Source organism: Felis catus, chromosome C1 (assembly GCF_018350175.1).
Source record: "Felis catus isolate Fca126 chromosome C1, F.catus_Fca126_mat1.0, whole genome shotgun sequence".
NCBI lineage: Eukaryota > Metazoa > Chordata > Mammalia > Carnivora > Felidae > Felis > Felis catus.
In genome coordinates, this window is record NC_058375.1 from 30,607,124 (window position 1) to 30,627,428 (window position 20,305).

The following is a 20,305-nucleotide window of genomic DNA, read 5'->3' on the forward strand; positions in this document are numbered from 1 at the left end:
TTACTTCCAGTGATAACTGAATTTAACAGGGTAAAACTGGTCAGAGTGAAACAGGACAGGCAGTTTTATGGAGATTTTTTTCTTTATTGAGAAACTTAAGACTTGGGTACATCAAATAAAACCAATTTCTGGGGGAAAAAAATCAAAACCCACAATAGAAAAAAAAAGTTAACACTGTCTGGGCCATAGCAGAACCCAGAGAATATATTCTTTTAATTGAAAAATTCTAGGTGCTTCATAATTGACCTTTTGATACAAAATGACCTATTAAATTTCCAATTTGTGGTTCTTGGTGTTGAGGTCCATAGGACACGCTAGAAATCTTCAAACCTTGAGCTGAATTCCAGGAGGGGTTATTTGGCTTTTGAATCCTGAAAAGAAAAGCACCAACACAAATAAATACATAATCAGAAAAAGCGCAGAGATTCACTGAAATCTCTGGCTTTATAGAAGGTATTGTAGAAAGCGGTGCTTACTGACATGTGGGATGGACGATTGTGTTGGGACTGTCCTGTGCATTGCAGGATGTTTTAGCAGCATCCCTAGCCTCTACCCACTAGATGTGAGTAACACATCTCCAGGTATGACAACCAAAATAGGTCTCCGTTGGCAAATGTCCTCTCAAAGAGGCACCCCTGACTCAGAGTCACCCACTTTGAGGCTATGTACTTACTATACACAGCCCCACCCCGCACCCTTCCTGGCCATCCTGTACCCGAAGTGATGGTTCACTTGCTTAAATCCCCAATGAAAAGTGTTCAGACCTTTACCATATGCCCTTTTCCCTTGCCTCTGCCTATTTGGTTCTCTCCTTCCTCCACCAGGAGAGGCACCCACCAGTCCCTGTCAGAGGTCCTAGTTAAGCTTCACTCACTCTGCAGATGGGGGCCATGGCCTCCAGGTCCAGGAATTGACTAAAACCACACCCTGTAACTGTAGTCGGGTGTGTCTGCCTCTCCCACCTTACACAGGGCCTGTGTCTGTTGTGTTCTCAGAGCTAAACAGTGGCTTCACACGCAAGCTCACCTCACCAACCTTAAGCCAAACCAGGGAGATGTTCATAGAAATGAGGCTGTGGGATCAGATTATGACAACACCTTGTATATCCATCTAAACAAAAAAAGTCATTCTTGAAAAAGATCTAACCAGGTGCTCCTTATGGAGAAAACTGCCCTGTTTGCTCCTTATAATTTACAACCTGTTCTCTCTTTTCTCCAAATTAACTCCTTCAGATTATAGAAAATACTCGGGCGACAGCCTGCCCAAGTTATCAGGTTAAATAGCAGAAACATGGCTCTATATGCTGCCCCTAATCTTTTAGGAAGATCTTCACAAGTCAAAACCATTGCAAAAAACAGAAACAGCCAAACATACGGTTTTTCCTTGTCTAAGAGGTAGCAGCAGCAACAGCGCCCACCTTCTGGGCAGCTTCTTTCTTGGCATGATGAGCCTGTAGAACCGCCACAGCTTCATCCACCTGTGAAGAATCTCCAGGTGGTCAGTGACATCTGAGGAGAGGCCCTCCACCCCTCCCTGGTGCCCAGATCCAGTAGTAGGGTCTCCTGGTGCTGCCTGCTCTTCCCAATACCCACCCCACAAGCAGCCTTCCGTCTCTCTGCTGAACCAGGATGCCAAGGCCACCCCTCGTCCTCCCAGGAGGAGCAAGTGAAAGCCGAAGGGTCTAGAAACCAGCTCACCTTGGAGCGGAGAGACTCAGGGGACTCCAGCATGTGCAGCAGCTCAGAGTTGTCAATCTCCAGCAGCATTCCTGTGATTTTTCCAGCCAGGTTTGAATGCATGGTTTGGATGAGTGGGAACAAACGTTCTCCTGGGGGAAGAATATTTAATTAAAAACCAGGTTGAATCCCAGTAAAGAATGGACACGGGTATCTGCCAACACATGGGTCACTCACCCAACATCTGCTTCTGTTCCTGGGGGGGTGCTGCAGCCAACATGGAGGCGGTCAAGGGCTCCTGCCCCTGCACATGGACCGCAGGCTGGGGTGCCTGGGAATCAGGAGAGGCAGAAGGTTAGCATCAAGGAAAGGACATTTGATGGTCATGAGCCTGACCATTCGCTCTCAAAGCCTACTATATGAAAGAGAGAGAGGTGGATGTCCTTGCTGCCAAGGAACTAATCGCGGTCTTGGGGAGGAAGGGGTTACATAAGCAACAGAGGGGTACACAGCATAAACAAAAACCAACTACAATGAAAACAGCATGCAGGGCACCTGACGGTTAAGTGTCTGGCTTAAGCTCAGGTCACAATCTCACAGTTCATGGGTTTGAGCCCCGTGTCAGGCTCTTTGCTGACAGTTCAGAGCCTGGAGCTTGTTTTGGATTCTGTGTCTCCCCCTCTCTCTGTCCCTCCCCTGCTTGTGCTCTCTCTCCCAAAAGTAAACAAAACAAAACAAAACAAAACAAAGGAAACAGCATGCTATTAGAAAAGAAATGAGTAAGAAAATAAACCTATAAGGCTCAACAATTATCAAGTGATTCCATTTATAATTATATCCCACATCACTTTATTATACCAAATGTTTTTAATGTTTACTTATTTCTTTGGAGAGGGGGGAAGGAAGGGAGGGCACATGTGAGTGATCAGGAAAGGGGCAGAGAGAGGGGATCCAAAGGAGGATCTGTGCTGACAGCAGAGAGCCTGATGTGGAGCTTAAACCCACGAACCATGAGATTGTGACGTGAGCCGAAGTCGGACACTTAACCGACTGAGCCACCCAGGCACCCCATATCAAATGTTTTTATTCTATCAAATGCTTAAGGACTACCAACATACACTGTCAACGCCAGTCACAACTCTAAAAGTAGGGCCCTGTAGGCAAAAGCTACATAAGCAAAGTTCTGAGGCATCTCCAATTTAGAGAGCATGAAGTAGGAGCAGGTAGCTCAGGGGTCACAAGGCTAAGTGTTAAGTGTGGCTCCTCTAAGCAAATTACTACTGAGTTCTGGGTCTAATCCCCCAACCCCAACTTAACATCTCTGAAACTGAATGTCTCATCTGTAAAATGAAGTTCTTTACTGCCTTAATGTACCAATCTTACAGAGAGGCTAAGCATCAACTCAGCCAGTGGAAATGAGACGCTCAAAGAGCTAAGCGAGCACACATGTTGTAAAAAGGAAGGCAGAAGCACCAGCTGTTTCTGAGGCTGGGGCATTTCTAAGTAAATTATTATGGGGGGGCGGGGGGGGAGGCTTTCCAGCCCCTTTCCCTCACAGTAAAGAAAGCCCCTAAAAGGCAGCGTCATCATAGAAAACACAACACCCTGACACAGAGCAGGCATTAATGGCTGTTGAAGGAATCAAAGCAAAGACATCTTTTCAACCAAATGCAAACAGGGCAGATCCTTTCAGCATTCCGTTTGGTAGACCTCACCTGCAGAGGCTGGATGGCAGGGTGAGGGCTGCGGACACTGGAAGCGTATTTATAAGGTGCGACAGCCCGAGGAGCAGCAGCAGCAACAGCAGCACGAGGTGCTAAGGTCTGCACAGCTGTGGGAACACCTTAGGAAAAGAATAAGTAAAATTAAAGCCAATCAGTCTGGGCAAAGACCCGTCAAATCCCATCTTTCCCCATTCTGTGTGCATCCAATACCACCTCCAGACTGGCAGCTGTCAGTCAGCCCTTGCTGGGCGGCACCAGCCCCACCAAAGTCCATAGCCAAGCGGTCCGGGCACTCAGACCCTACAACAGACCAGCAAATGCACATCAGTGTCGGCAGCAGAGGTCCAACTGGCCACGTCCCACGGAAGGAGCAATTCCAAAGCATGTTCACACAACACATCACACGTGGAGCCACTACTACTTTCGAGGAACAGCCAACAGATAACATACAACTCTTCCCGCCTCTTGGAATACAGGACACATTCTGTAAACAACAGTTTCCTTCAATCTCCCAACCCCACCCAAAAGAATAGGCTGCCTCTGTAGTCATCCAGCTAACAAGCATCTATAATTAACCTTTTTCACATGAGTCACCAATGAGCAAAAAAATCTTAAGTCACCGACATAGCCCTAGAACTCCCATGGTTTCTCTGCTCTTTAAGTACCAACCAGAGCACACAGCTAAGATTACAGAACCAGAACTGGAACATGAGCCCAACGAAGTGACCAACTCTGGGCAGAAGCTAGTCAACCTGACTCCCTCCTCCCCAGGCCACGCTTCTCAAGGCCAGTTTGCTCACCGACTCTCTGAGCAGTAGTAGGGAGGCCACGAGAGGCCGGAGCATTACCAGTTGGAGCCAGATGGCGAAGAGCTGGACGAGGCCCAGACTGGCGTATAGCACTTGGCATTCCTTGGAAGCCTGGTGAAGACAAAAACTGTGCATCACTAATCAAGCATATGGACCAGAACCTAGGCTGTGCCTCAGAGGGGGCAAGGAGGAGAGGCAGGGAGACCAGAATAGGTTTATCCTGGGTGACCAAGTCACCGTTCCCCACCACCTACCTTGAGGTCTCCCACCTTGCTGCCAGCGTGGATTAGGCCTCATCTGTGCTAACTGGTTAGGTGTGTAATACGGAGGTCTTCCCTGAGCCTGCAAGAAAGAGCATCCGAGCCCTTTTATTTGAAGGGCCTGAATCCACATGAAAGGTCTCATCCTACTGCCAGGCCCAAGGCTAATTAAGCAGAAACTCTCTACTCTAAGGCGGGGGGGGGGGGGGGGGGGGGGGGGCGGCGGCAGCCGCAAGGCCAGTTAATGGGGATTCTTTTATTTTAACTCTGTGGGGGGGCAGGGAAGGAAGAGGGAGGGAGAAGAGAAATATCTTCATTTTCATGGGTCCTAACTCCAACAGTCTGAACTCCAATATCCAAAACCCCTCTCCCCCACCACCACAGGCTGCCGGAGCAGTAGTCAGGGGGCAGGTTCCAAAGATCCATGAACACAAGCAGACCCACCTGTGGAACTGCTGGCACAAAGTAGCCACCAGCTGCAGGCTGGAACTGATTTAAGATGGCATTGGCAGGAAGTGCTCTCATTCCAGCCACCCGCTGCATATACTGGTTGGTCAGGTGAGCCTTTCTCTCTTCCTTTCTCTGGGCCAGGGCGACGTACAGCGGCTTGGAGCCCACGATGCGTCCATTCATCTCAGTGACCGCTTTGGTCGCCTCTTCAGGAGATGAGAAGCAGACAAAGCCAAACCCTTTGCTTCTCCCATCCTCCAACATTACCTACAAAGGGACCAGCTACTTAAGGAAAAAGTGTTCTATGTTGGGGGACAGCTATTAAGAGTCAAAAACCCTGGGTCCTGCCACAAGAGTCCCCAAGTGTAGGATAAGGGTTCTCAGCCTTGTGCCAGGATGTCCCACAGGCCAATTAAGTCACAACCTCTAAGGACAGGACCTAGGCATTTTCACTTTGTTAGATCTCCGGGTGATCCTAAAGTTTCCCAACACTATGACATAGCTCATGGTTAAACCAGGAACTCAAAAGATGTTTCCTGATATCTGAAGCATAGCTACCTTTGGCTACCCACTAGAAATCTGGGCAGTGTCAAGCTATTTACTTGCAGAACTCATCTGCTCAAGACCTTGGTGCACAAAACCTTAATCATTGCTTATCAAGGTTAGGATATGGTTTTGAATTACCACATGCGGGCAGGAATTACAAAACCAATGACCACCACCATTAATCCAACAGCAGAAAGATGGCCAGCTGGGAGAGACAGCTGGGATTCTCGTCCCAACTCTAATCTCTAAGCTGCGTGACCTTAACATTTACTTGCCCTCTGTGAGCCTTAATGTCCATGATGACCTCTAAGGCAAACTACCACAAAACCACATGTCTACTGGTTCTCTTCCCACATACAGCTAGTCATTCATGGATAGCTCTTTATCCTCACCTGAGAAGGTGACTTATTGCTTTCCCTGGTCTACATCCTCAGAAATAATCGGTAGCAACAGGACGAGGTATGCTTGGCACCATTTTGTGTCTTAGCTCGCTGCCTGGACAGCCTCCTGAGGTGGAGGACATGAGAGTAAGGATGTATATCAACCCAACATCTTTCTACCAATGAGATGGGCCAACACGGTGTATGAAAACATGACACCCTGATCTTGAAAACAGGGGCTGTGAAACTTGAAAGACCTGGTTCTTTTGTTCTTTTCCTGCCAACTTAAGCACTGTGCTGATAAGCAAGGAGAGACCATCATTCTTCACACTGATGGAAGGCCAGTGAAGGAAGTGATAAGAGGGAAGGGCCAAGGAAACAAGGAACCCGACAGGGTGGCCTCTGGTCAACTCTGCTACAACTGATAATGTTCCTTCGACAACGCTCCCAGGTTGTGCACGACTTAAACTAAGGGCCAAGACAGGGTCACACCAAAGTCTTTTTACCAGACCACTTGGCCTCTTTCTCATCCCTGAAAAGACTCTGACACCTGCTGCACCTCTGCTGAGCAGGAACAGCATGTGCCTCAAGGCTACAACCCAAAACTTTCACACGCCATCCACTCCCATCACACCCCCCCCACGGACCAAGGACGTGCGGCACACCATCCTCTAACGAGTGTACTCATGCTCAAGGACTCCAATTCCTTATCTCCACAAGGGGGTTCATACTCACTCACCCTGCTGTATCAGTTGATAGGACTATCAAAGAACACCAAGCAGACGACACACATGGCAAAATGTGGAAGAGTCATCTTTCCACTCCTCTTTGTGTGCCTTTAGCTTTTATAAGGCCAGGACAGAAGTTCCTAACCCCAGCTCCCAAGTCCTCAAACACCTTCATTCAAGGACAAAGTGTGTGGCAGAGTTGTAGAGACAGGCCCCAAGACAAATGGAAAACAACCCGTCTGGATTTCCTCTGCTCATACTGTTGCACCATCTGTCCCCACACCAGCACAAAGCAGCAAAGAATGGGAAAGATTCAGGTGCTTGAGGGGCGTTGGCAGGAGGGACTGCTCAGATTCACCTCCATACCTCAGTGCCTGGGAGAGATGGTGCCATTTAACCTAATGAAATTCCATTCTCCAGAGCACATACTCAGATGCGTAATATTGGAGGCCAGGAGGAATTATGCTAGATGAATGTGATAGCTATTTTCAGCAACAAACACAATTTAGATTCCACTCCTTCAATGAAATAAAAAAATTACAATTTCTACTTTCGATCTCCAAACCACAGTATAAAATACCTTAGCGCTGGTGATTGATCCAAAAGGAGAAAACTCTTTTCTTAACTTCTCATCATCAATGGTGTCATCCAAGTTCTTAATGTAGAGATTCACTCCCTGAAGCAGAGGAGCCACAGTTAATGCACATCTGTACCCTATAGATGCCCTGAGACACTGGTTCTCAAAATGTGGTCCCCAGACCAGCAGCAACCACCTCCTTGGACGCTTCTTAGAAAAGCAAATTCTCAGACCAGGACCCCAGAAATTCTGGGGCTCAGAAAGCCATGCTTTCACAAGCCCTAAAGGGGACTCTGATGCAGGTTCAGGGTTGAGACTCCTGCCGCAGTTTCTGAAGGGACCCTCCATAAGGGTTTGGAATGCTCTGACCATTGTCCCCAGCAAGGCTCTTGCCATCATTCCAACAAAAGGCAATCATTTAAGTAAAAAGAACCCACATGACTAAGAACAATAGACTGAGGCTTCCGGGAGTGAGTCCCTAAATAATACATCAATCTCTTTTGCCCTTGTTCTAGAATCACTGCTGTATCTGGTAAGTATATCCTTCCAAACCTGGGGATCTTGGGAGAAAGGAGAGGAAGAGGCAGTTTCCCAGTTCCCAAAGAGAAAGGCTGATAAACAGAAAGGCGCTCTTGTCAGGACTGCACAGTAAACCCTCAGTGGGGAGGCTGTGCTGAGACCACCTCTCACCTGATACCGACTAATTCTCTCTTGCTTCAGCTGTTCAAATTTCCGCTTTAACTCGGCCTGCCGTTCCACTTTCTTCTGTGCGCGGCCTACAAAAATGACTTTCCCACTGATTTCTTTTCCATTCATCTCTTCCACGGCCTAAAGAGGAAACACAGGTCTTAAAACCAAGATGTAAAGGCTGGGCCCTTGCCCTGGAGGCCTTAAAGTCCCACCAAACATTCGGAGAGAAGGAAATCTTTCCTACAGGGTTAAAAACTAGTTTAATTCCATTTCTGAAGCCAGCTAAGCAAATCCAAACTTCCTCATGAGTAAAAGGGGGTTACTACTTAAATGGATTATTGGTCCATATGATACAGGAAAAAAAATGGTAGTTTTATAAATACAAGCATGGCAGACATGAGCCAAGGCTGATAATCTGGCTGTAGCTAAGTCTCTCAGGTTCTCTTGTGGGCAGTGAGTGATGTATGTCAAGGGCCAGCACCATGCTTTATCTACAAAAATAGCTGCTGCCCTGTTATCAAGTCAGCAACTCCTGAGGGAAGACGGAGTCCCCTCACTAAGAATGGAAGCAAACATCCATCCTACTCTTTCAACCTACAGGGCCAAACAGCTGAGGTGACAGGCTACACGCCCGGTGCTTTGGGAACAGGTAAATGATGTATTACCATGTGAAGTCCCTCAGGCCAGTAACTGCATCACTACGGTACCCGGGCAATTCCAGTTCTACTCTATTTACCAGTCAGGCCTGACCACACTCAGGGGCCACTTCCTGAAAATTTCTCCCCGACCCTTGTGGTACTCTCACCTTATTGGCATCCTCGTGTTTTTCGTAACTCACAAAGCCAAAGCCTTTGGATTTCCCACTGGGATCTCTCATCACCTTGACACTTAGGGTCTTACCTATTACCAAAGGACAGAACTATTAGTAACACCATCTCTACTGCAGCTCAAGGAGAGAAGGCTTCTCTAAGTGTCCAAATGAAGCCAACCAATTCTTGCTGAACCCAGATGGGGTCCAGAAAGAGGCGCGGTGCCTGGTCTTCTAGTTCTGACCAAGCTACTGGAAAGGCCCTGGGGCTGGGACAAGGTAGGATAAAGCCAAGAGTCTATTCCTATCTACTCTGTGACCCTGTCACACAAGGTAGTTTACTTCTGGGCCTAGGTGCCCTTGTCTCTTAAACAACTAAGATCCACACGTTTTAGGTCTGGTGAACTGTGGAAGGGGGCACATGGGGCAAAGAAGCCCAACTTACCAAACTGACTAAACAGCTCTTTCAGGCTCTCATCATCCACCTCTTCCCCAAAGTTTTTGATATAAACATTGGTGAACTCCTTGGCTTTGGCTCCAAGCTCGGCTTCTCGCTCTTTTCGAGACTTGAATCTGCCCACAAACCTAAAAAGAAATCATAGGAAACAGTGACTACCCAGAAGAACAAATCAGGTTTCCAGGGGCCCAAAGGAATACAGGTTAAAGACTGACAGGAGAGGTTAAAACACACAAGTCCCCATCCAACCACCAAGAGAGCAAGCTCAGAGATGCCCCAACTCCCCAGCAGAAAGAGAGAGGCAGGACTGTCCTGCAAGGATCAGTCCCAGGACTCCTGGCTCAGACCAGGGCTACTCCTACCACATCACACTGCCTTCATGAAGAAACCTGGTGACCATTATTAAAACGTTCATTTCTGTGCATCTATGTAAATGCATAGAAAAGGTCTGGAAGGATACAAACCAAACTGTTAACAGTGGTTAATCCTAGGGGTGAGATTGCTAGAGTGAACTATGAGGTAGCCTTTGCTTTTGCACTTAGCACATTCTGGTGTTTGCACTTAATGGGAAAATGTATCCACACACTGAAAATCTTTAGATCTCTTTCCAGTGATACCTTTGGAAGACTTGACCATTGGCCACATACACAGTATCAATGCAATCCATCCCCTAGTCTGTTCAACACAAAGGACAGAAATGATTTTTGCTTGTTATAGCCAAGACTTATTGTCCCTTCTCTCTCCCTGAATGGCTTAAGACTCTCTTGTCCCCATTCTGCAATAACCATACCAAAGCGAGAAGGTCTACTATTAACAGCGTCTTCTGCAATCAGAGATTTTTTTCATTATAACCAAATTAAGCATTACTGTGGAGCCAGCCTTGTATGAGAAGGCCACTGAGTCATAAGTTAGCCAAGTGGAGATCTGGGGACAATTTGGCATCAACTCCTAGCAAATGACCCCACGGACAGACCTGAATCACAGGAAGGCCAAGGTCACATGGCTAGTACACAGCTCCTGGTCAGTCCAGGGCCCTCTCCACTCTGCCGCTGGCCAAGACCCCTGCTCAGAAAGGGCTCAGAGCTGCCTTCTAGCAAGCCCCAGTTGCCGATGCTCATAAAACCCACGGACGAATGATGCTTTTGAGGGAGAGGCGGCAGGCAGGCCATGGCTTGGGCAGGAAGCCCACCTTGGCGAGTCAAAAGGGCTGCCACAGCTCGGGCAGGGAGACTCACCAGCCCTGGAGTGGAGAGGTAGGAGCAGGCCACACTTGGGCCGAGAGAACCAGTAGCCGCCTTGTGTGTGCCAGTTAATACCGAGGTGGGGCCACGGCTGGCTCATGCGATGGCTGTTGCTCCGGACTGGGACACTCACACTTTGCGGTCATTGAGGAGCATGCCGTTCATCTTCTCGATGGCCTTGTCAGCAGCCTCTTGGGTCTCGAAGTGGACAAAGGCATAACCCTTAGAGCCGTTCTCATCACACACCACCTGTCAAAGACAAGGGGGGGCCACTTTAGCACCACTGGCATCTCCAGGTATTTGACAACCACATGACCTTCTCCTCAGAGTCTCCTGTGTCCGAGAGGCCGCTAGCCCATCCATAGTCAAAAGATAGGAGACTCCAGCAGATAAGGTTTTTCCTAATAGTGAGCACACTACAAGGGACCTAGTGATGTTCCATTTACAAATGGCAGCCACTATTAGGCTGCTTCCAGTCCAAATGTTTTATTTCATTAAAAAAACATTGAGATCTGGGTGCAAAACCACCGTGCCGCAGAAAAAGTGATCCATGGCCAAGCCCACAATACAATTTCAGTCTAGTAGGGAGTCAGATACCACCACCACACCAGTTGTACTAAATTCTCCACAAAAACAGGTGCAAAGGGAAGGAAGGAAGAGGATGAATTTATACTTCTGAGATGACTAAGTATAGCTGCCTGGAGACCAGAGGCACTGCTCTACTTCTCCCCCCAGAAAAGATAAACTCTTCAATGCCCTCCAAAGGTAGAAAACAGAAAGGATATTTCAGGCAGAGGGAAGAATAAACAGAGAAACAAAAGCACCTGCTGGTTATACTGGATTGTGACACAAGATTATCTACAGGGAACTTTTAGCCTTTGGAGCCATTTCCAGCCAATTACCATCGCCCAATATCCCATCGCCCAATTCCAAGGCTGCTCCCCATTTGGTATTTGTCTTGTTTTCATGAATCAATGATTATTCTACTGAAATCATTTAATCAATGCTTACCTTGCAAGACAGAATGTTTCCAAAAGCAGAAAAAGTATCATAAAGTGCCTTGTTATCTATAGATTTGTCCAGATTCTTGATGAAGACATTTCCCACACCAGATTTTCTCAAAGAGGGATCCCTCTGAGACCACATGATACGGATTGGCTTTCCCTTAATCACATCAAAGTTCATGGTATCCAAGGCCCGCTCAGCTGCAAGAGAGAAACATATTTCGGTCAAGGATATAAAGCATCACTCCGTGCAGACAACTGCCACCATCCCAGGAACAGAGGACTCCAAGACTTTTCAAGGTAATCACTGTGATAAAAGGCAACTCTATTAAAATTAAAAGGCATCAGATCCCTCCAGCCTGCGTTGCCAGTGAGGGTAGACGTTCTGGCCAGTTGCTCCCACTTCCTGGCACAAGTCTCCAGCCCTCTGGACCTGCACCCTTGTTGTGTAAAAGGGGTAGGCGAGAGCATCTAAATGGCCTTCTGGCACCAATATCAAGTCACAATTCCATACATTTGACCAAGCTCTATCAGTTATAAAGATCTGCTGCTGACCACCCATGGTGACACAGGTGGAACAGTTGTGATATTATCTATTTCATAAAATGAGCAAACTTACGTCCAGGATGGCTAAACCGTGCAGCTAACTAGTGAGTAAGAAACTAATACTAGATTTTCTGATTATTTTTCAGTTAGATATTGCATCAAATTACCAACGAGCTGTCATTTAGTCTACAATCTGTCTGTCTAGGAAACAAGTGACAGAACAAAACCTGGGAACAACTGACTGGGGAGATAGCGCTATCCGTTTCTTGTATCTTCAGCCCACTTTCTTGTATTTTCAATTTCTGAGAACAGAAACAGATTCGAAAGGCCTCAAAATGATAAATACTAATGGTCACACATGGAAATATTTTTATTATCAGGATGATAAAGATGAAACCGCATCTTTCTGCCTAAGCACACAGTGCAGTAGACTCTGCACCTAGTGGTTTCAGGGCCTTGTGAAGTCTTAATCTGAGTTCTGTGGAATTCCAGACTTCAAGTGCCCTGGTGCTCAGCCAAGTTTCCCATCCACTGCTTTGGGATGCTTCCTTGGCTTCCCAACAAACCCATGTGTGTACCAAAAAGGACCAGAAGCTAAAACGTACCATCACCTGTCAGCAGGAACGCTTCTCTTATCGGCGACAAGTTCCCAGAGCTGGTGGCCACTTTTCCTGACTTACGTGATGAAACCCCCAGAATCTCCTCCATGAACAGACTGCAGGGGGGTAGTTCTCCTGTCTCAAGGAACCACCTCACTTATAACAGGGACAAAATTCCCTAACCCTGCCTCTCCACAAGCTCAGCTGTCCAGTCAGCCAAGGGAGTATCTCCTTTTCACCCCTTTCCAATCACCCTTCCCACCTTCTCCGGTGGCCTCATTGACTCTGGGAAGGAAAGAGGTCAGAGAAAGGGGAGACTGGGCAGCTCCAACTCAGGAAAAGTCCAGGCACAGAAGCAGTCACTTGCGATGGCTCTCTGCGATCCACAGCCCAGGACCCCAAACTGTGTCTGACTGATTAGCAGCAAAGAAGCCATTTCAACACAGCTCCTCAGTGTCTTTCCAGACAGTGCTGCAGAAGGCAAGTCGGCTTAGCCTAACAAATCTGGCTGCACTTATTTATAGCAGGGAGAGGTCCTGCAGAGGCATGTGTTGGCAGACACACTGACCAGTGGCTTCTGCTACTATCTCTAAGTGACAGGACTTTTGTTCAGAAAGTGTCAAAAAGGCAGACAACTGCCAATGTATCCACCACTCCCCCTAAAAAGGCCACACTTGGCCACCTTTGTGCCCTCCCTCTGGCCAGACACAACTCAGAGCACACAGAATTGATGGTATCAGTGCTTCTTGTCTCTCAACAAGTCCAACTCTCTGGTCTCAGCTGCAGCTCGGGCAAGTGACATTCTCTGTGTTTCATGGACAGTGAACAAAGTGTGGACAAAAATAGGGACCCAGAGATCCTTTGCCACAGAATGGCTTGTTTCCCCCAGTAATGGTGTCTACAGTTGTTCCCTTTTAATCTGAAGTCACGTGCAGCCCCTGATTAGGTTTCCTCTGGCCTCCCTCCGGCCACGCCTGCAGCATACCTCTTCACTGTTCCAAGCAAGGGCCCAGTCTGGGCTGGCGGGGCACTGCACTGGCAGTCCCAGCTGAGCCTCCCACCTCCTGCAGTCCCTTTGCCCTCTCTGGAGTCCCATTTTCTTCAAATGGGATGAAGGAAAAGGGTTTAGACAAGGGTAAGGCACTGTTCACAGGTGAGGCGATAATCCCCACCAGCCCAGTCAGTTTCCACAGTGTTTCCCCAGACTACCTGGCTACCCTTTCTCCACACTTCAGGGCTTTGTCCAGAGAGTAAAGGACCCTTCCACCCCAGGAGCAAAGCCGGAGACCTGGGAGCTGGTCTGGCACATGCAGCGCTGGTGGCGCCAATACAAGTCCCTGCTCGAGTAAAACCAACAGAATTGTTCTCACTGCTTCCTACCTTCTCTGAAAGACCCCTTATCAGCACAAAATCAGACAGACTCAGTCCAGGGTCAAAGTAGGGGAGATGGCAGCAGCTTTAGAACCTAAAATTCTGGCAGGAATTGTGTTTCAGATGTTCTGCCTTTTCGGCAGGCCTGTGAGGGGCAGGAGCCCATACTCACTGACCAGACAAGGTTCCCACTAAAGCAGGACCATGCACACAATGGAATGACAGTGACTTCCTCCAAATCCCGTTTTACAGTCTCCTTGGGTTCCAACCCCACCGCCACCACTGATTAGCCCAAGGTCACCCAGTTAGCAAGCAGTGGAAGCGAGATTGAAACTCCGGTCACCTGATGCCAGGATCCTCATTCTCAACCCCTGCATCCTGTGCTCCCCACCTCCATGGGGTAGACTCCTAGGGTCCCCTAGGATCTCACGAATTTGTGGATATAGCGTCTACTCACCGTCAGCCGGCTGCTGGAAGTTGACGTAGGCATAACCCAGGGAGCGGCGGGTGATCATATCGCGGCAGACCCGGATGGACAGCACAGGCCCCGCAGGACTGAACTTTTCGTACAGCATGGCCTCGGTGACGTCCGAGTGCAGGTCACCCACGTAGAGGGAGGCCATGGGGTAGCTGCTGGCCGCAGCGTTCATCTCCCCAGCCCCCACCACCCCGAGCCCCGCCAGGAGAACTTCTTATAGGGACCACACAGGACAAAAGGGGCTCTTCTCGGAGCCGTGGCCCGCGCCGCGGCTCACAGGTGGCAGACTGAAGCTAAGAGACGCCGGAGTAGCTCAGAGACACGGAGGACCGGAAGGAGGAGTTCAGGGACAGCTCGTTTGAGACTGCAAAACCGCAGACAAAAGGCTCTCAAAAACAATATGGCCCTCCCTGGGAGTTTGTAATTTGCAGCTGTCCTAGTCTGAAGCTCCAAATTTCAAAAAAGAAAAAAAAAATAACGTATTAAAACGGGGACTCCCCTCCAAATTATAAAAATTCTTCAAGAGGCGACCAAATGGTGCCCACGGCGGCCTCCAGGACACGCGTTTCTCTATAAATATAGGCCTCGGGCTCCCGGCGGTTTAAGATTACAGCAGCCAGGGGAAGAGGGAAACCAAATCTTGGTCGGTGCCGACTCGGCAAGCCCCGGGGGCCGGGCGCGCAGCCGCCTCCCACGCCGGGCCGGCGAAGGGCAGCGCGGACACGTGGTGCGCCCGGGGCCGGCGCGCTGGGGGCGAGGGCGGCGGGCGCGGGTCTGCCACGCGGCGCGGGGGCGGCCGGAGCGGAGGCGCGTGGACGCGGGCGGGCGGCTCACCACCGGACCGACGGACGCCAAGGTGCGGCGGCGGCGGGCGAAGGCAGGCCGGAAGCGTGCAGAAGTGACTTCCCCGCGGGTTCTCCGAGGAGGATGCGCTTTTTCTTTCTCTCTCTCTCTCCCTTCTTTTTTTTTTTTTTTTTTTTAGATTTTTAAAGCGTTTTCGTTTTTTTTTTACTCTTTTCCTGTTTTTCCTTCAGGCTGCTGGGCCTGAAAGCGACAGAGGCTGCGGCGACCCGGGGCGGAGAGAGGCGGCCGGGGGAGCCACCGCTCCATTTATACCCGCCCGCCCCGGGCGCTGCTGGTCGAAGGGCGCCTCGCGACCTGGGCGCAGTCGTGCCCGCCCACTCGGCCCGGGGGCCCGAGGCGGGGCGGCCACGCGAGAGCGACCCGGCGCGGCCGCGCGGCGCCACAGCGACCCCTGGCGCGCGGAGGACCGTTCCGCTGGGGTCTCCGCCGGACCCAAGGGCGGCTTTCCTGACGGCGCGACTGTATACACCACCTGCCCCTCCGGGAATAGATAGAGCGCCTTCAACCCACCCACACACGTAACGTCTAGGATCCGTGTGTTGCTTATTGTAAAATAAAGCTGACATGAAATAAGTATAATTATATAATAAGTGGTTCATTATGTAAATGTTTGGGTGCAAATACAGAAGACATTCTGATGTTTTCAGAATACTAGGACCTCGAGGGAGAGGTACCGAGAACCCGACAGCCACATCTGCAGTAATACCCATGGGTGATGGGATTAAGTGTTGGGAAAGCTTCCAAGGAACAAAATGCAATCATCCCTCTATTTACATGGTGGTGGCATTCCTGGAAATTTAGTTGACATTTAAGGGCGCAAAAATATTTCTGCTTGGGCGGGGGCAGAGAGGGGAATAGATTTGAAATGGGTAAAGGGAATTTAGAGGTACAAACCTCCAGTTACGAAATAAATCACGAGAATGAAATGTACAGCGTAGGAAATACCGTCAATAATATTGTAATAACTTTGTACAGTGACAGAGGGTAACTACATGTACAGTGGTGAGCATTTCATACCATATATAATTGTTGAATCACTGTGCTGTGCATCTGAAACTAATATGTCCACTACCCTTCAGCAAAAATTTTAAAAATAAAAAATACTTTGTTTCCACATAAAAAGGAATCCAGTGTAGACTTCAACAGTTATAAAAAGTTTTTTCATCCACACGAGAATCTAGTAGGGCATTTGAAAGTCATGTGGTATATGGGACGAGCCTACATTATGTGGGACTGTCCCATGTGTTGCAGGATATACAACATCCCTTCTGCCAAAAATGCCAGGAACCACCCTTCTCATTGCTATGACAAACGAATCCAGAAATTAACAAAGGGCCCACAGACACTCCCATTGAAAATCACTGATTTAAGTAAAGCAATGAAGAAATACACATATTTGTATATACATTCATCCAAAGCAGTGGTTAATTGGGGCTAATCTTTGCCAACATCAGATATAGGTGCATATACCATGGTAGACAAGGCAGAGGAAGTCCCTCTCTCATGGAGAGTTAGTCCAGATGGTGTATTATGTTAAGAAACATTTATGGAATACTCCTCTAGATAGATCCCCTCCTCAGGGAAGCCACTACCCTGCAGTCTGAAGCAGCCTGCCAACACTGTTAATCATTCTCACACTATCCTGTTTTATTTTCAAGACTCTTATTAACTACCTAAAATTACATTGTTCAAATATGTGTTTACCTGCTTGATACCTGTCTTTTCCTCACTGTATATAAATTTCATGAAAGCAGGGACCTAGAACAGTGCCTCATAATGGCACACTCTAAATGCTCAATAAATATTTGTTAAAGAAAGGAATGACTAGTAGGCACTCATGAGAAAAGCCCACACAATCCCTGTCCTCATGCAGCTGACTGTCCAGCGGCGGGGGGAGGGGGGGGCCTGCTACTTGTAGGACCTCGAGCAAGCAAGTTTACCTCTGATTCTCAGATTTCCAATCTGTAAGTAAAGTAATAACGATATCACTTAGTAGGGTTATTGTGAGAATAAGCTAATACACATACATACACACGAGTCTTTTGTGTAAATGTTATTTTTATCAAGCTACACTTGTGCCGAGAAGAGAGGGGAGTTACCCTCATGAAGACAAGGAGAAAAGCACATGTAAAAGCCCTGAGAAGGAGTGGGTCGGAGCTGAGCCTGCAGGACTGTGGTGCAGTGGGAGGTGGAAAAGACTGCCTGCAGACCGCCTACTCTGGGAGACTTGAAACACTTTGGACTTTATCTGAGATCAAAGAGCAGAACTGAAGAATTTTAACCGGGAAGCGCCTTGGCTCAAATTAAATTTTTAAAAATACCACTCTGGCCACAGAAAGGAAAAGGAGTAGCGGGTGGGGACAGGGAGACCTGGAAGTTATGGCCACTAAGATAGATAGTGGCTGTGGAGATAGAGAAAGTGGCTTGAATTTTTTAAAAATTTAGTATAATTTGTGATTAATTGGATATGGAAGGAGAAAGTATAGGTGTCACAGATGGTTCCCAAGGTTCTGGGAAGTCAAAAAAATTTCGATTCCCCATATCTAAACACAAGAGCATCACTTAATTGGTCTTAGAGGGGAGATATATGCAAAGTCACCAAACAAAGCCACCTGGACTCCCGGCCTGCAAAATCCAAAGAGGACTTATTCCAGATTAAAAGAAGCCTGGGAAGAGGCTGGACAAATTAGCAGGCCAGTCAACCTGCTGAATGAGAGAAGATATTTTCAAATGATATATCCAATAAAGAGTTAATATCCAAAATATGTTAAGAACTTAGATAACCCAACACCAAAAAAACCCCCCAAATAATCCCATTAAAGATGGGCAGAAGACCTACATAGATATTTTTCCAAGAAAAAAAAATAATAATACAGATGGCCAACAGACACATGAGAAGATGTTCAACATACTCATCATCCTGGAAATGCAAATCAAAACTGCAATGAGATATCACAGTATAACCATCAGAATGGCTAGAATCAAAAAGACAAGAAATACCAAGTGTTGGCGAAGATGTGGAGAAAAAGGAACCCTGATTCACTGTTGGTGAGAATGTAAATTAGTGCAGCCACTGTAGAAAACAGTAAGGAGTTGCCTCAAAAAAATTAAAAATGGAAAAACCAAATGATCCAGTAATTCCACTATTGGGTATTTACCCAACGAAAAGGAAAACACTAATTCAATAAGACGCATGCACCCCTATGTTTATCATAACATTATTTACCATAACCAAGTTACACAAGCAACCCAGGTGGCCCTTGATAGATGAATGGATAGAGAAGATGTGGCATATATGTGCATAATAGAATATTACTTAGCCATAAAAAAGAATGAGATCTTGCTATTTGGGACAACACGGATGGATCTAGAGGGTGCCATGCTCTGTGAAGTAGGTCAGACAGAGAAAGACAAATATCACATGATTTCACTTATATGCGGAATCTAAAAAACAAAACAAGTGAACAAAAAGCAGAAACACACCCTTAAGTACAGAGAATAAACCGATGGTCACCAGATGGTAGGGAAGGGAGGGGGCTGGGCAAAATGGGTGAAAGGGAGTGGGAGGTACAGTCTTCCAGCTATGGAATGAATAAGGCACAGAGATGAAAGGACAGCATAGGGAATAGAGTCAATTGTGTTATGGTGACAGATGGTAGCTACGTTTGTGGTGAGCATAGCACAATGTATAGATTTGTTGAATCAGTATGTTGCACACCTGAATCTAACGTATCATGTGTGTCAACTATACTTCGAATCAAAACCAAAACCAACCAAACAAACAAAAACTTACCAGGCCAGTGATCTTAGAAAGAGGGCTGAGCACATCAGTCAAATCTGCCTTTGCTGGGGCAGGAAAGGGTGCAGTTTTGTTTTGTTTTGTTTTGTTTTGTTTTATTTTGTTTTGTTTTTTCCACTGGGGCGGACGCTGCTTTTAGGTCTGTACTTGATGGTATGACATATCAAGCAAGAGAAAGAATATGTCCAGGGTTGGGAAGAGGAAGAGGATACAACTTCAAAGTAAGGAGATGCACACAGGGGTAGCTCTCTGCAGCTGAGGGGTTTGCAGTATAGCAGAGATGTAAAAGCTTTACCTTCCTGACTCATTCGTCATTCAACAAACTTTATGAGGCATTCCTAAGAGCCAGGCTCTCTCTGCTCTGGGTGTGCTGGGGACAGAACTATGAGCTAAACATTCACAAACCAACCTGTCCTTATTGGGGAGAGAGATAAGAAACAAGTAAGTGTATGTATGAGTCTGTGTGTGTGTGTGTGTGTGTGTGTGCATGCGCATGTAAAATTTGTGAAAACTGCTTTGAATCTAGAAACTTTTTGAAGGTAAGAACAGGGGAAACCCAGCCCCATCCTCCTAGCAGAAGGCCAACTCTACCTACAAAAGCTCTCTTCCTCATAAGCAACAAAGGTTCTGCCCCTCAGGAAGGAAGACCCTTCCTTGTGTACAGACAGGATCTTTGAGATCTTAGAGGTTTGTTCCAGGGACCAAGACAAGTTGTGAACTTCGGACATCGGTTGTCACATCTCAGGGCCTCCATATCTGTTTGATGATCTCAGTAAGCCCTTTAATGAAGATGGGCCTAGAATTTGACCACTGGAGAAAAGATGTTTTTCCTTTCCTGTCCTCCCCACATCGAGGAGAGCTGGGAATCTGCATGACCCCTTGCTGGCCTTTACAGTTAGTCAGAAAATGCCAAGAATAAACAACCATTTACTGAGCACTGACTATGTGGAAGACATCATTTTCAAACCTCAAACTAGGACTAAACGTGCATGGCATGGCCAAAGACCAGGGTATTAAAAGCTGGAACTGGCCTGAAAAATAAAACAAAAAACAAAAACAAAAACATCATCTGTGGAGGTCAAGGGTATAAATGAGGAGATTCATAACTTCTGTCTTCCTGTTCAGGGCCCCAGGCTGGATGCCGGCTACAAAGATGAACAAGACTTTGTCCTTTCCCTGGAACTGGTCACAATCCTGTGGGAACAAACTGACTTCCAGATCAATTATTACACTCAGTGCCTGTGGAGTTAGGTGCCACAGACAGGAGCCCTAGGCACTAAGGGAGTGGTTATCTGTAC

At 47.5% G+C, this 20,305-nt stretch overlaps 1 protein-coding gene and 1 non-coding gene across 10 annotated transcripts; both read right to left on the bottom strand.

Moving 5' to 3' along the window:
- Positions 1-63: 63 nt before the first annotated feature.
- On the bottom strand, positions 64-15,495 carry PABPC4 (poly(A) binding protein cytoplasmic 4). Of its 9 annotated transcripts, none has more exons than XM_019836725.3 (16): positions 14,324-15,495; positions 11,358-11,551; positions 10,480-10,595; positions 9,094-9,233; positions 8,646-8,740; positions 7,841-7,978; positions 7,154-7,249; positions 4,914-5,186; positions 4,479-4,551; positions 4,249-4,320; positions 3,614-3,700; positions 3,392-3,519; positions 1,914-2,007; positions 1,698-1,828; positions 1,375-1,477; positions 64-371 (listed from the first exon to the last, which is right to left on the bottom strand). In XM_019836725.3, the coding sequence occupies exons 1-15, from the start codon at positions 14,514-14,516 to the stop codon at positions 1,388-1,390; spliced, it is 1,920 nt and encodes a 639-aa protein (XP_019692284.1). In that variant the 5' UTR covers positions 14,517-15,495; the 3' UTR covers positions 64-371; positions 1,375-1,387. The 9 variants fall into 9 exon arrangements, with proteins under 9 accessions (XP_019692284.1, XP_006934654.1, XP_006934653.1 ...); XM_006934592.4 differs by having other exon boundaries at positions 4,201-4,320; XM_006934591.4 differs by having other exon boundaries at positions 1,418-1,477; positions 4,201-4,320; positions 4,464-4,551.
- Positions 6,760-6,894, bottom strand: LOC111562161. The gene has a single exon (XR_002745205.1). It is a non-coding gene; the product is annotated as a small nucleolar RNA SNORA55 (small nucleolar RNA).
- Positions 15,496-20,305: the final 4,810 nt, after the last annotated feature.